The sequence below is a fragment of the Sebastes umbrosus genome, chromosome 2, assembly GCF_015220745.1.
Source record: "Sebastes umbrosus isolate fSebUmb1 chromosome 2, fSebUmb1.pri, whole genome shotgun sequence".
In the NCBI taxonomy this organism is placed as follows: Eukaryota; Metazoa; Chordata; class Actinopteri; order Perciformes; family Sebastidae; genus Sebastes; species Sebastes umbrosus.
In genome coordinates, this window is record NC_051270.1 from 34347630 (window position 1) to 34362738 (window position 15109).

Consider the following 15109-nt stretch of genomic DNA (forward strand, 5'->3'; position numbering starts at 1 on the left):
GAAAATAAAGTGACGCCAAGAGGCGGTGTGTGACGAGTTGGGATGTGTTGGACACACAAGCGTATTAATATTCATACAATAATTACAATTAGAGCCTAACTGATACTGTACCTTTGAGGCTGATACATATTCAGATTTTTTAGTTTAAAAAAAAAATGACACATTGGCAGATATTCATATATTTACATAAGCACATTACATAAACATGTATTTTGCTAAGGATCCTTAAATTTGGTAATTGAAGCATTATGACCAGAATATGTACAGTATATTGAACAGGACATTTTACTGTTGAAAAATAACTTGTCAGTGCTCTCTGGAGGACAAATTACGCAACAGCAACACAGTTTCTAAAGGACCTGAAACACATTAACTTTAGTATTGCTGTACTGCCATATTGTGTGACTTATCAACTGATATGATGACATTATGCCAATACCGATTCATCTGTGATCAGCTGATATTGGCTTCTAATAGCAACTTAGCTAATTATATGATTTCAGACTTTTGCGGTCTGATCAATGTATGTCGGCATTTCATACTGTATTATACAAGATATGCTCCCCAAATAAAACTGCATAGCCACTTTAACAGAGTGAAGTTCAAAAAGTCTACAAACTATAACAGGATTAACACGTCTTCTTTTACTTTCCACTTGAACAAAACACCCTTGGGATATTGTCAGAGTCACACTCAGCTTTCCGTCCTGGTTATATTTGGGCTGCCTCACACAACATGGTGAGCCAAACCAGACGGGGTGGGTTACACCAAAACATGTTAGGAAAAACAAATATCTTTTAGAACTGGGGTTGCTGGAGAGCCAAAGTCTCTTGTCTCCACTATAAGCTGGCTAGAACAGTAGTCATAATTGGAACTGGCATTAAAACCACATAGTGTGACTGAGCTTCCTCTACTTTTCCTTCAACAAAAGCTATTGTTATTGTTGTAGTCTGCAGTACAAGCAGAGTCAATTTCTCACTTGATCGAACTTTTACAAAACATATTTTCACCATCCTGCTGCCTGTGACATTGTTTACATCTTCTGTCAAACCGTGGATCCTTTTTAATTTTCCCTAACCTCTAGCGGCATCCCTCTGTCGACTGAATGGCAGGTAATCAGATTCAATAAGTGAAACCAGTGAGTCTGCTGGCCCACCATAGCCCACCAGCCTACAACAAAGTATTATATGAATTCGGTCACATTCTGCAGACTCACACGCTGGCAGAACGTTTGCCGTCTCACATTTGTTTTTCAGTTCCGCACTCATGAGTGACAACTTATTAATTAGCTGCCAAAAATGTTGTTATACATCAAAGGATATGCTTCTGTTTACTTGACACTGTGAAAGTAGTGTGTGTTTAAGCTGAATACTAATGTTACATTAGGTGTGGAAGGGAAAAAGTAAAAAACTTGATTTAGAGTGGTGTTCCATTAATCCAGTGGTTCTCAAAGTGTGTGGCACGTCATGCCAGGTGGGGCGCTCGTGACTGGGGGGAAATGTGATGCGGAATTAATGTTTTGACTAGAGCTGATCCGAATCAATCTATGGGTACCCACGAGTCTCCCCTTTACAGACATGCCCACTTTATGATAATCACATGCAGTTTAGGGGCAAGTCATAGTCAAGTCAGCACACTGACACACTGACAGCTGTTGTTGCCTGTTTGGCTGCAGTTTACCATGTCATGATTTGAGCATATTTTTTATGCTAAATGTAGTACCTGTGAGGGTTTCTGGACAATATTTGTCATAGTTTTGTGTTGTTTTTTAATATAAATAAGTAATAATAATGTATAAATCCCCAAATAGCCCATGAAATAAGGAATAATCCCACAACATTATTCATTATTTATATTCAACGTTAATCATTATTAGTTATTCTCAGACAGATATCACTGTTTGTTGTGTGTAGAGCAGTGCGGCAGCGGCACTGTCCCGGGCAATGAAACGGGGGAGATGGTTAGAGACAGACAGACAGACAGAAGAACATGTCAGCCTGCTGCGCCGCGAAGCTTCGAATACCCAAAAGTCCAAAACAATAGTAATCGGGACAGCCCTAGTTTTGATGTTGGAATCTTTTTCAGTAAACAAATCGGCTATAGCAATGGTGTTCATTCAGATGGATAGTCTGTAAGTTTACAGAATGGACAGATGTTTGACAGGGACCAATTAAAAAAAAACAGACGATGCTTCAGAGACAAACAAGACAACACGCTCAGCTGAAGGTAATCGAAAGAAAATATGGCGAAGTGGGGCTGCACCAAATAGTTAGAAGGTTCATTCATAACGTTGACATTCAAATTATTATTTTAAATAACTTACAGAAACATTACATTCCACCTTCTTTCTTTCTCTCTCTCTCTCTCTCTCTCAACATGTTTTTATCTAACGAAATATTCTGCTTCAGTCCATACTTTGGATACTACGCGTTTAGCCTTTCAAAAACAACCATTTTCACTGCGATCAAAAACGGTTTACTCTCCCACACGCATCTGTATTAACGGGGCGGTTTAGCAGCAATCTAACCACCAATAAGCACCAAAAATAACATTTATTTATTACACGGTCTGTTATTTTCTTTATAACAGGCCACTGCTATGTATACCAGACCATTGCTATGGATGCAGTTGTCATTTTTTTTAAGGGTGATAACATCATGAAATATAACGACAGACATTCAAAGCCTATCTTGGTCTTGGGTTCAGTGTATGCGGTGGGAGATGAGGAGAGACTAGTGTGTATTTTATGTCTGGAAACTCTGGCAGCTGAGGCCCAACAAATTAAGAAGACATTTAGAAACATTACATCCATGTCACGTCTGAGTTTAAATAGAAGTGAAAGTTTGAGAACTATTGCATTCGTCACATAGCAGCAACAGATGCTACACTAGTACCTCTTCCCTCAAACATCTCCTGAGCAATTGCTCAATTGTTGTAGCAATGCTACTGTGGGAACAGATTTGTTACAGAGTGAGACTTGAGCTGCATAAGCGTGCAGGCTGTTTTAAAGACAGAACCAATCAGCAGGACACCGATATGAGCCAGGAGACAACAATGAGATAACAGCAGGCTCTGAAACATTTTAAGCTACACTCCTGTTGCATTCTTATTTGTGATGAGAGGGTCTCGGTGAGGACAACTTTGTTGTGCAGCTAAACAATACTCGACAAAAAGTAATGGAACATTTAATGGATGCTTAGTTGAAGGATGTTTACATAAAGCTGAAGTAGGCGAGATTGGAGCCAATCTGATTAAAACAAGTTATTTTTATAAAACGGTCGCTATATCCTGACAGTAGTACATGAAACAGGTAACCTGAAAAAAATCATGTTCCTCCAGTGTCCTCCGGTGTTCTTAACGGCATCTGCAAGATTTCACAGACCGGAGGAAAGCAACCAGTCAGAGCTGATCTGAGGTCTGCTGTCCAGCTGCCGTCTATGAGAACTGGCTGTCTATCACTCGCGAACTCCGACCAAACGGTCAAAATAGGCAGCAAAGATCAAATATGAATCAATATAATGTTGAGTTAATGCCTATTTCTTGCCTCAAATGTTTTCAGAATCATCTTGTAGTGCACGGTTTAGCTGTCAAATGAGAACATTTGTTACGTGCCAGCCATTGTGAAATCTTCAGGAAATCTCTTGAAGGAACGCCAAGTTCCGGTCACATGACCGGAGCACAGCCAATAGGAACGCTCTCTCTGAAATGACCTGTGATTGGTCAAAGTCTCCCGTCACGGGCTAGATTTTTTTAAAGCCTGTAAACAGAGCCATGAGGAGGAGCAGAAGTCTAGATTTCTCTCGGAACACTTGAATTACAATATGCTGAAAGGTTATTGTGGAATTTTTGCCCAATGATGCCAAAAAGATACTGCCCACAGCCACTTTAATATGCAACTAATTTGCTTATTGATAATCAATATTTCCATGTTCATTTCTGATATGGTACTGGTATGTAACTATTTTGTGTCATTGAAATACCACACAGTGTCTAGTTTGCACGAGGGGGGATTAGCTGTTACCTGTACTGCAATAAAAAAAACACTGTTTTTTGAAACCCTATTCCTAACTTTAACAAAACTAAACTTGTCTTCAAAGTCCAAACACCAGAACATATTCACATTTAAGAAGCTGGAGTCAGAGAACTTTGACTTGTTTTTCTTTAAAAATGACTCAAACCGATTAATTGATTATCAAAATAGTTGGTGATTTATTTAATAGTTGACAACTAATCGATTAATCGTTGCAGCTCTAGAAAACACATTTTTCTAAATATCAAACGGGAGAAATACATAGAAAGTTTGATATTACATGATCCCAAATGGCCAAATTAATCAGAAAAAGCATAAATCAATCACCCCTATATCAGACTGATGAGGTTAGTTACCAACATACCCTATAACTGCAGCAAAGACATCTTTTTTATAATCATGATGAAGATAAAACAAAGCTGTGTAACTCTAAATTAAAAGCTACTACATCTACACAACTTGAAATGTCCTTTTCAAAATTTATGAGACCGTGGTACCAAAAAGCAGCGAGACAGTGAGAGAATGTCCTCTAATTATAGAAGCAGGATGCTGTTTGAGGAGCTCCTTTGGGCCTCGAGCTTTGTTAAATGTGAGCAGACTGCAGAGCAGTACCGACTGCAACTTCATCTTGATAAGATAACACTAAAAGCAGCGGTGTATGGGGAACTGAAGTCATCATCACAGCAGTTATAAACCTGCCTTTAAATGCCCCTCCATCGTCAATCACAAGACCCATAGCAAATAAACTCTAACACCTCAGCATTTCCTAAATGTAGCTAAAATATTATTAATGTGTTCACATAATACTGATTCTGATGACTTCTTTTACTACCAACATTTTTATGTTACTTCATTATATCAAAGAACCGTGCACCTGGGACTCGGTTACCCACAAAAACTCTGCTTAACTTGACACCTTCTGAATATTTACTGAGCTTTATATTAATATGATAACAGTCCGAACTTAATGACCATTAGGAATTCCGGCAATATAGATGCATAAAGAAAATGTTCACTGCTAATACAAAGCCTTCGATCACCATGCCAGTAGGATGCTTTACATGACATGAGGCTAAAAATCTGTAATTTGCTTTACCTCCCAATTATGAAAGGAAAAAATCATTGCTCACATAACAATATTATTACACTGTGAAAATAATATTATTCTTGCCGTATTACTATCAATTCTACACAACTGAATTGTTAAACTATCCTTCCTTTAGACTGCTGAGTGATGAATAATATCTAAAGCTAAAGGGTTTAGAAAAAACAACTAAATATTATACTTTTTAAAGAGACATATGACAAAAACAGAGCATTATCAATATACATTATTTGATGTCTTTACCTTGATAGTAGGTGGTGCGATGGCCAAGTATTTGTCTCCATTGTGGTAGGTGATGGACTCTTGTCCTATGATTATAGCTCCACCAAATGGCTCTGGCACTAAAATACAAGCACACAGGCAAGAGAGTTATTTATACAGTTTCAGATGCAGACACAGTATGACACAGAGTATGTTACATATATGCATTTAATTAGGGCTGCGACCAATAATAACATTTTCATTATCAGGGAGAATCAAGCATAAATATACATAATAGGTGTTTGCTATTGTGGATGACTGCTGTGCTGCGGTTTAAAATGTTTTTAATGACTGAACCCACTTACCACTATTCACTTCTGTCTGACGAGCTGCTGATTTGTCAGAATCAGAGTGAAATTGATACTTTTGGTTCCTTTTCTATTTAGTGTGGTTCGGTTACATAAATTAAAGCGGACCAAATAAAAAAAAATACATTAGCTGAGGGGCGTGTGGGAAAGAGCGAATTTATCTTTTTCATCCAGAGAGCTGCCACTTCTATGCAGGGAATCACAGACATTGAAATATTGCTGTTGAAGTTTTTTCCCTTTTGACTCAGTACTGATCTACTGTGTGCACGAATCCCTTCTCCTCCAGTTTATCTCCAATGGCTTTATAAATGTCACTATTTTTGTGAACTTTATTTATCATATTCTGTATCTTCTCTTCTGCACAGATGTCAAGCAAACATCGGACTTCTGCAGAAGTCCAGGTCAGTCCTCTCCCACTCGTGTTAACCTGTAGTTTACCTGTGTCCATCTCAATAAATGTCCGTGCAGGCAGCCTGTGTTTTGGTTCGCTTGGAAACGGTCCGAGACCACCTCTTGCAAGCGATCTTGAACCGGTCAGCACCAGAGTACGATAACTGCCTTCACAACTGCCCAAACGAATCGCACAAGTTCGCTTTAAACAGACTAAATGTTGGCTGATGAAAGCGCCCTAAGATGTACAGCCTGAGCTCACGTCCAAACACTGGTGTCACTACCAATTAATAACTCTTACTGTCTTATGTAAAAAATAAATCTAAACCATCCCTTTAAAGCAGCTTGTTTTTGTTTTATTAATGGGTAAAACTTGTTGTTGTCCGGTCTTTATTAAGAATTTTTAAAAATGGATAAAATCCATATAGAAAACAATTCTACTACTAAAATCCAGGTAAAAATCAGATGATTAGATGATAAAAATATCATTAGCTGTGCTTTATTTTCTTTTGATTTACTAATTGATGAATTGACTTATCATTTCATGTAAACAGTATCAGATCTGATTACCTGGGATGACCATAGATGCCTCAGCCTCCACATTCTCCTGTTTCCAGGGGCCCTTGTTGAACTCCTTCTCCCTCAGAGAAACCTCGTAGGTCTTCACATGGCGTCCCTGGGGGTCCTATGATACACAACAGGAAATGAGGAAAATATGACATAATGCCGGATGTTCCCTGTGGAGTTTCAGACATCTAGTAGCACTATGGAGCTATTTTTCTGAGTGGGTTCTAGTGGATTCCCATTTTGTTTATCGTGCGTGCAGGCAAAGCGATACAAAAGTCCCACCAATGGTCACACTATTCCACTGATCAACAGGTGGCGGAAACACACCAAGATATGCTGCAATGCCCAGCAAAGGCACGGAAGAAAAAGACTGCAAGCTATTTAACATGGATGTAAACTATGCTAGATTTAAAATACTTTAAAACGTCAGCATCGCAAATTTTATGTGGAGGGAACGCACATCCTGTTTGTTAGACCTCAAGGAAACACACACAATGCGTTTTGGTGAGTAGCACTGAATGTAAACATAATTTTTGGTTGTTTAAAGAAAAACTCCACAGGGGCACCTTTGAACTTCACCATCAAACTGCTGTTTAACTGCTGTCACACAATGCTACAATACACTATATTACTATCACTATGGTCTTGAGATAATACTTGAAAAATTCACACAATAAATGTAAAGTCCCACCTGTATGAATTTACTAACACAGTCTTTCCTATTCCCTAAAACAAACAGCCCCACTCCTCCTAGAGTACCTGATAGATGAAGCAGACGGTTGGGGCCTGGCAGCCGTACAGGAAGTGAACATCGATAACCTGCAGCTCCTCCAGTCTGATGTTGAAGGCCTTCAGCTCACGGTTGTCCCGGTCCAGTGGGATCACCTTGAACAAGCCGTCATACAGCCGCAGGCCGATCATACGGCATTCTGGGTCTACGATTCCGATGATTCCCGTTTCTGATGGACGCCCGATACGATCCTGCAAAATAGCATTTAGTTTGGAAAGTTTTAAGGCCAGCAGGACAAAATAAAACCACATTTGGTGTGTTTTCAATCTACTGTTAAATAGCTGGAAAATCTTTATCAGCTTTAAAGTGAGACCTAAATATTCCTAAATATTCCACAACTTTGCTATAAACCCTATTAAAGAAAATAACAACACTGATAAAAGATTGGTGCCGATTGAAATTACAGCATATTTTATTACCATTTGGCTGAATTTAGACAGACTAACTGAAGTTTGATTAATGAGGGTCTTGTATAGATATCAATAGTGAACTTAAATCAAGATTAATGAGTAAAAGTCAAAATACATTCAGCTGTTCTTCATACAAACAATCCATAAGAAATGGAATCGCCAAAATTCATGTTTATTGAGTAGATATTACAATACGGTGAATTTCAAGAATCATATCTGTATTGCTGTCTCACCCACCTGGACATTGCCGTGTGCACGAGTGATGATGTCAATGCTCTCCCCGTTCTGTTTGTATTCTAGGATGCAGGCGTTGTACTTGGATGTGAGGATGAACAGCAGGTCTTTGCTCTCACCCTGAACAAATGAGAAAAAAAGACACCAAAGTCTGTAGTTGCCATTTGTCAGAAAAATAAAAATCAAACTTAAATCAAAGGGCTACTAATGCACCATGGGTATGTGGTTTATGCAGGCAAAAGAGTCCATTGTCCATGCAAAATGTATGTTTCCGATGATTTATTTATCCAAAAAACAAACACACAAGGCACAAAGAAAACATGAATGTTGCTGCCTCTCTTGTTCTGGTAAAAAACCATAAGCCCACCCAGGTGCATGCTGGTCCTACCTAGCTACCTACCTACCTACCTATATAACAGTTTTACAAAATTCATAAACAAAAGAAAACAAAATACTAATTATACAAAAAACTAAATACACTAAACAAGAAAATAGTTAAACTAAACAAATAACTAGCAAACAAAATACTAGCAAAATTCAAATCTAAATAAAGTAAACATCTAGAATAATAAATCAAACAATACTACTTATTATTAGTAAAACAACAAATAAATACTAACAACAAATAAATAGCTCCTACATTATCAAAGTCTTGACCAGTCTATGAATCCAACAAAAAACATTCTTGTCTTTGTTTCCTAGTAAAAATGTATAATAACCATCACTAATATTTGAGATGCATCTTTTTTCCTATTCAAACTTCTGTTATTAAGGTAACCACATACTATTAGGCACAAACATCTGCCAGGTACAACATAGAAGAATATTTGAGAGGAGAACCCTTCTTTCTAATCAAAAAAGCATTTAATTTTCCAACATGTAAAATTTCCAAAAAAGACCAGAAATATATTTTAGACTTTTGTTGCCTAGTTTCTTGGGAAGAAATTGATGAATGCGGTCTAAAAGTTTATTACAGAGTTACTAAACTTAAATCTTGAGCCATCTCACTTCCTTCTCATCTGTTGAGAGTTGCACATGCGCAGTACCGATCAGGCACTCGCGAGAAAATGTCGGCGGGTAAAGACAAAGTTTATGAGCTGTAGTGCAAGCGAGCATTTCAATTATCCTGGAAACGGGAGTTTATTCGGGTGGCATTAGAGGATGTGGGCTAAACTCCAACTATGTATTGTGCAGTTTGTCGCAAGTTTGAGAGGAAGGCGGATAAAACATGACAGTTAACTTTAGTCTTTGCTGTTATTTGATAACCATTAATAAATAAAACTATTTGTAAAGGGGAAAGTAAAAATGTACTTTGGGCAAGTAGATTTCTGACCCACTTGCCAGACTGGAAGAGTTAAAAACAACATTAATGTTGAACCCTGATCATGTAGAACATGCTACCAACCACACGCACACACACAACAACACCTACCTTTGGCCTGAAGAGCTCCATAACAGCAATTTTTCCGTACATGCCCACCTCCTTGACGGGCCGCAGCCCCTCTGCTGTGACCACATAGATCTCCAACCGTGTGTTTTTAGCTATGAGCAGATTGAGGTCTTCGGCAGAGGTGAAGTGACCTGCAGACATACCAACATTTGTAATGTGTTACTGTTGCTTAGGCGAGAGGAGCGGAGGAAAGGATGGTTGAGAAAGGTGGACAAATATCAGCATTGGGGCTGGATATTGACAGCAGTGTTGTCAAAAATAAATAAAAGTATCGATACATAGTGATACTGAATATTTGAAACAGTTTCAATACTCATTTTCCACAGTATCGATAGACAAGTATCAGTTGAACTTTCTGCTCTCTCTTCTCTTCGACAGCAAATTGACACTAATTGACATGAAAAATCACAAATATTTGACAAAATATTTGTATTGATAGTGTGTTGATATTTGGGCAAGATTAATGGTGCTTTTAAAAAGAAATTTGGACAGGGTGGCAACTAACTAACGTATTTTCACTAAGGATTATTGTATTATTGCATTTATGACTTAAATTTGCTCGTCAGTCTATGAACACTCAAAAATAATAACAGTAATAAAGTACCTGAGCCCTACCTGTGATTATACTAAAATCATGTTTTTTGATTTTAAAAAACAAAACAAAAGAGAAAATGTTTATATTTGAGAAACTAACCAGGCTCATTTCATTCAGCTACAACAATCAGATAAGTTTAGAAACATGTACCACAGTTTTTACTGAAACAATTCACTTTAATTTCAATTTATTTTATATAGCATCAAATAAGACTGGGTAATATATCGATACTATATCGATATCGTGATATGAGACTAGATATCGTCTTAGATTTTGGATATAGTAATACGGCATAAGTGTTGTCTTTACCTGGTTTTAAAGGCTGCGTTACAGTAAAGTGATGTCATTTTCTGAACTTACCAGACTGTTCCAGCTGTTCTATTATTTGCCTTTACCCGCTTAATCATTATATCCACATTACTGATGATTATTTATCAAAAATCTCATTGTGTAAATATTTTGTGAAAGTACAAATGGTCGACCCTGCAATATAGTCATAATATCGATATCGAGGTATTAGGTCAAAAATATTGTGATATTTGATTTTCTCATATCGCCCAGTCCTAACATTAAATCATTACAGAAGTTATCTCAAGACACTTTTCATATAGAGCAGGGCTAGACCATACTCTAAACAACTCGTTCATTAATCAATTAGATAGGCAATTGTATTAATGAATTATTTGTCATTTATTAAGTAAAAAAAAAAAAAATGCTCGTTATTAAAATGTATGAAAGCAATAGTAAAACAAAAAAGCAAATTTAAGACATTGCTTTGGGCTTTAATGACTGATGGATATTATTATTTCTTCAACATCTTTTGGCAGTTAATTAGTCAATTAAAGAAATTATTTAAACATTCAATCATGAAAATAACTTAAAAGTTGCATATTTTTAATAAATGTATTCTGTCCGTCTCTAAACACTTTAGATTTGAATCACTACAGTATGTTGTGAAGTACAGGCTGGCAGTGAAGCATTTTCACACAGATATATGTATTGTTTTTAACTTGATGTTTGCACTATTTTAACTTAAGTAAAGCACTTTGTAGCTATGTTTGGAAATGTGCTATACAAATAAAGTTTATTATTATTATTATTATTTGTACTGTACATGAAATCTAAGATTAATATCACATGATTAAAATGCTATAATGTAACGTGAATGGGGAAAGGATTATTTTAGCAGCACAAAATGCATGAGAGAGATGTGAGATAATTCAATAATCCCAACTAAGCCGTGGTTTCATCATCAGTACCTTCACCTATCTTGTATTTTAGTGGACCATATAACGTTAGATCCAACGACACCAGCTTTCTTATCATGTTTACAAGGGCATTTGTTAGAAAACGCAGATTGCTAACTACACTCTGCCTGCATGTGTCACGCAGTTTGTAATAGCTGTGCGGTGATATGCTAATAATGTTTGTCAGCAAAACAACATGCATGTTAATGTGAGGTAACCAAACCAGACACGACAGCAGCTGACGTTGCATCCAAAACAACTAAACCAGATGCAATGTGCGTTATAAAGGACAGATAAGAGTCGTGTGTGACCTGACTTGCCCGCAGACAGGTAACGTTATACCTCGTAAACATTCGAGTTAGCATAACAGCAGCTAGCTGCAGCTAGAGGCCCGTGCTCAGCTCTCTGCTGCCTGCAGCAGCGCAGCGCAGCGCGGGAGCTCAGCTAGCTCAGCTAGCTCAGCTAGCACGCAGCTGCTCAACGTCCACAGACGACCAGCAGCTAGCGGGGATTTAGTTACCTGTGACGCAGGCGTTCACCGCTGTGGGCTTCTGGGCTGTTACCACGTAGTTGTACGACATTTTTAGACAACAAAAGGACAAACACCAGAGTAGTGTTGTTATCTCACACAAGTGACTAAATCATTGAGAATAAGACTTCCGGAAGTAGTTAGAAGGGACCAGCCGTTGGTTGAGGCATGGAGTGTAGTGAGCTAACGGCGGCTGAAGTTAGAGCGCCCCCTGCGGCTCGGAGGCGTAGTGGTGGATGGTTAACACTACAGCACTCTGTGGTGCTCAGCAGCAAAATACATTCACTCAAGTATTGTACTAAAGTATATCCTCTCATACGCTTTACAGTCAAGCTACATGCAAATCAGAAAGTAGTATTAGTAGCTCTGGAGAAGAATGACAGTTCATACTCTTTAGTGAAGTAAAAAAAAAGTTCTCTAAATGTCTTTTCAAGACTGCAATTAAAGCAACTGCTGTCAGGTGGAGCTCATTTTAATGACTTTACACTGCTGGGTAGTTTAATTTATAATATTACACTATTTATTAGTTTATTATATTTTGTATTAATGATCTGAATCTGTAAAGTAACTAAAGTTGTCAGATAAATGTAGTGGGAGTAAAAAGTCTAATATTTCCCTCTGAGATGTAGTGAAGTAGAAAGTAGCAGAACATGGAAATACTCAAGTAAAGTAGAAGTACCTCAAAATTGTATTTAATTAATTAGTTACATTCCACCACTGAGTACATTTTCTACTGTTGTGTTTTTAAAAGCATTATTTACTCTTCCTTTTGGAATAAAGTAATTGTTAATTATCTAACTGCAAAGTAGTAATGGGTTTTTGATACCTTCACTTTTTCGCATTAAATCATACCGTGATGTTTGCTGAAATTGATTTGATGTGGCACAGAAAAAAATCCACCAGCCGCCACTGCATTTGGCTTTATGATTTATGAATTATACCAAATTGTTTTTTACTCATACCTCTTCCCAGTGGTGGCAGAGATACACAGATCATTCATTTAAGTAAAGGTAACAATACAACAGCGTAGAAATACTACAAGTAAAAGCATTGCCTGCATTTAAAGTTGTACATATTCACATCAAAATGTATGTCAAAAGTAAAAGTACTCATTGTGCACAATAACCCCTGTCAGAACAATGTATATTATAAAATTGCAGTACAATTTTTGAAGCATTAATATGCAAGAATTACTTTAATGTTGCAGCTGGTAAAAAAAAAAATAGTTTAATCTATCATAATACATCATAATTAATTGTTAATTATGTTTTGTATTATTAATCTGAATCTGACTAAGACTGTCAAATAAATATAGTCATTTGTGGAAAGTAACTAAGTACATTCACTAAAGTATTGTATTTAAGTATAATTTTGAGGTACTTGTACTTAACTTGAGTATTTCTATTTTTTGCAACTTTATACTTCTATTCCACTACCATTCAGTGGGAAATATTGTACTTTTTACTCCACTACAATCAGTGGTGGAAGAGGTCTAATAAATTAATTAATTAATTAAATAAATACATGAAAAAATAAGAATAAAAAGAATAAATAAATGCTGAAGTATATATGGAAATAAATTAATAAATATTGAGATAAATGCTGTGACAAGCCTTGATACACAGGGCGCCTGCTCTACCAGGTGAGCTGACTGAGCGTCCTATCCTCACTTTGTTTTTGTTGCTGATGCTGAAATAAAGAACGAAAGAAAGAAAGAAAAGAAAAGAAAATTGCATAAATGAATGTATAAATAAATACAAGAATAAATTAACAAATAAAGAAATAAATACATGGAAAAAAAATAATACCCACTGCAGCTTTAAAGTAATGCATCAATAATTGTGCTGCAATTTTATAATACCATATATATTATTCTGAGAAGGGTCATTCTGCAGAATAAGTACTGTCACTGTTGATAGCCTACTTTACGTATATTTTGTTACCAATAAGTAAAATTTAAATGCAGTACTATTACTTGTAACAGAGTATTTATACACTGTTAAAGATCTGAGTATCTCTGCCGCCACTGGGAAGAGGTATGCATATTTTTCTGTGTATAATGAGCACTAGATTTGACCACATATCAAACAACTTAGTGTAATTCTTTATTCATAAAGCCAAAGGTGCAAAAGCATGTGCTTTAATCACAGTCTTGAAATCATTAAAAAGGCCATTCAGCTCCGAAGCTAATAACATTACTTTTTGAATTAGAGCTTGTCTGTAAAAAGTCTGAGAGGATCTTTCCAAATGTGTTTTTCATCTAATAAAGGAAATTCTATTCACTATAGCTTTGGGGTAGTGAATAAAGATTTTAATCACCTGCTGAAGGTCTTGAGGGTTTGACTGAAATGTCCAAATTTAATATACCAGTTGTAAGTGTGACAATGTGCTGAAGTTTTTTCACTTTTATTTAAGTTGCTCAAAAGTACGAGACATCCTCATTTTCCTTACTGAGCCACTGCTAACCAGTGAGAAGAGCTCACACAAATCTCGCAGAAAATGTTGTTTGTATGTACATTAGGACCACATCACTCATAGTAAGAAGTTGACTGAGAAAATAGGTTGCCAGGGCCTTTAATGCCTTGAGAAACACTGATCCCAATTCAGGAATTAACCTATTATGAACTGTCGCACGATCACTCACAGCACAGTTTGCTTTGAGAGCAGTGACCCCTGCTGCCCAACTAGCACTATTACAGAGTTACAATACCTAATTTTCCTGAATACAGTAGCAGGAAAAATGCTGCTGTGCATTTACTGAATGAAGAGTGAAATCAGTAGAGTCTATTCGATTTCTTAATTTGATCCAACATTAAAAGCTGAAATGACAGCACTATTTTTCCACAGTACTGAAAAGAAAATAATAGCATGTGTGATTATTCTTGAATACATTTCACTATTGAAGAAAAAATATACTTAAAAAAGGCGGAATCTTTCAAATGGTCTCTGCAGTAAGAACATGCAATAGCAATTTTGTTTGTTGCTATTTTAGCTTTATACGTAGCTGGGAGTCTATATGTTCTTTTACTGTTTGTTTTTATCATTTCGTTTTTTTTATGGTGGCCTTAAAAACCTTTTGTAAATTGTTACAGTTATTGCTGTTTTTTCTTTTTACTCTAACTTCCGATATTTCAGCTTCCACCTGAACGCACCACCATGTGAAGCGCCGTTACCACGGAAACGGGACTCTGCG

At 36.8% G+C, this 15109-nt stretch overlaps 1 protein-coding gene across 1 annotated transcript in view; it reads right to left on the reverse strand.

The window, feature by feature from the left end:
* ddb1 (damage-specific DNA binding protein 1) overlaps window positions 1–12086 on the reverse strand; it is a 62686-nt gene extending 50600 nt beyond the window's left edge. Inside the window, exons 1-6 of the mRNA XM_037795693.1 lie at window positions 11908–12086; window positions 9528–9676; window positions 8099–8215; window positions 7421–7642; window positions 6665–6779; window positions 5379–5476 (exon numbers count right to left, since the gene is read on the reverse strand). Of these exons, the coding sequence (XP_037651621.1) occupies window positions 5379–5476; window positions 6665–6779; window positions 7421–7642; window positions 8099–8215; window positions 9528–9676; window positions 11908–11968 (762 nt within the window). The 5' untranslated portion in view covers window positions 11969–12086. The remainder of the gene's footprint in view (window positions 1–5378; window positions 5477–6664; window positions 6780–7420; window positions 7643–8098; window positions 8216–9527; window positions 9677–11907) is intronic.
* Window positions 12087–15109: the final 3023 nt, after the last annotated feature.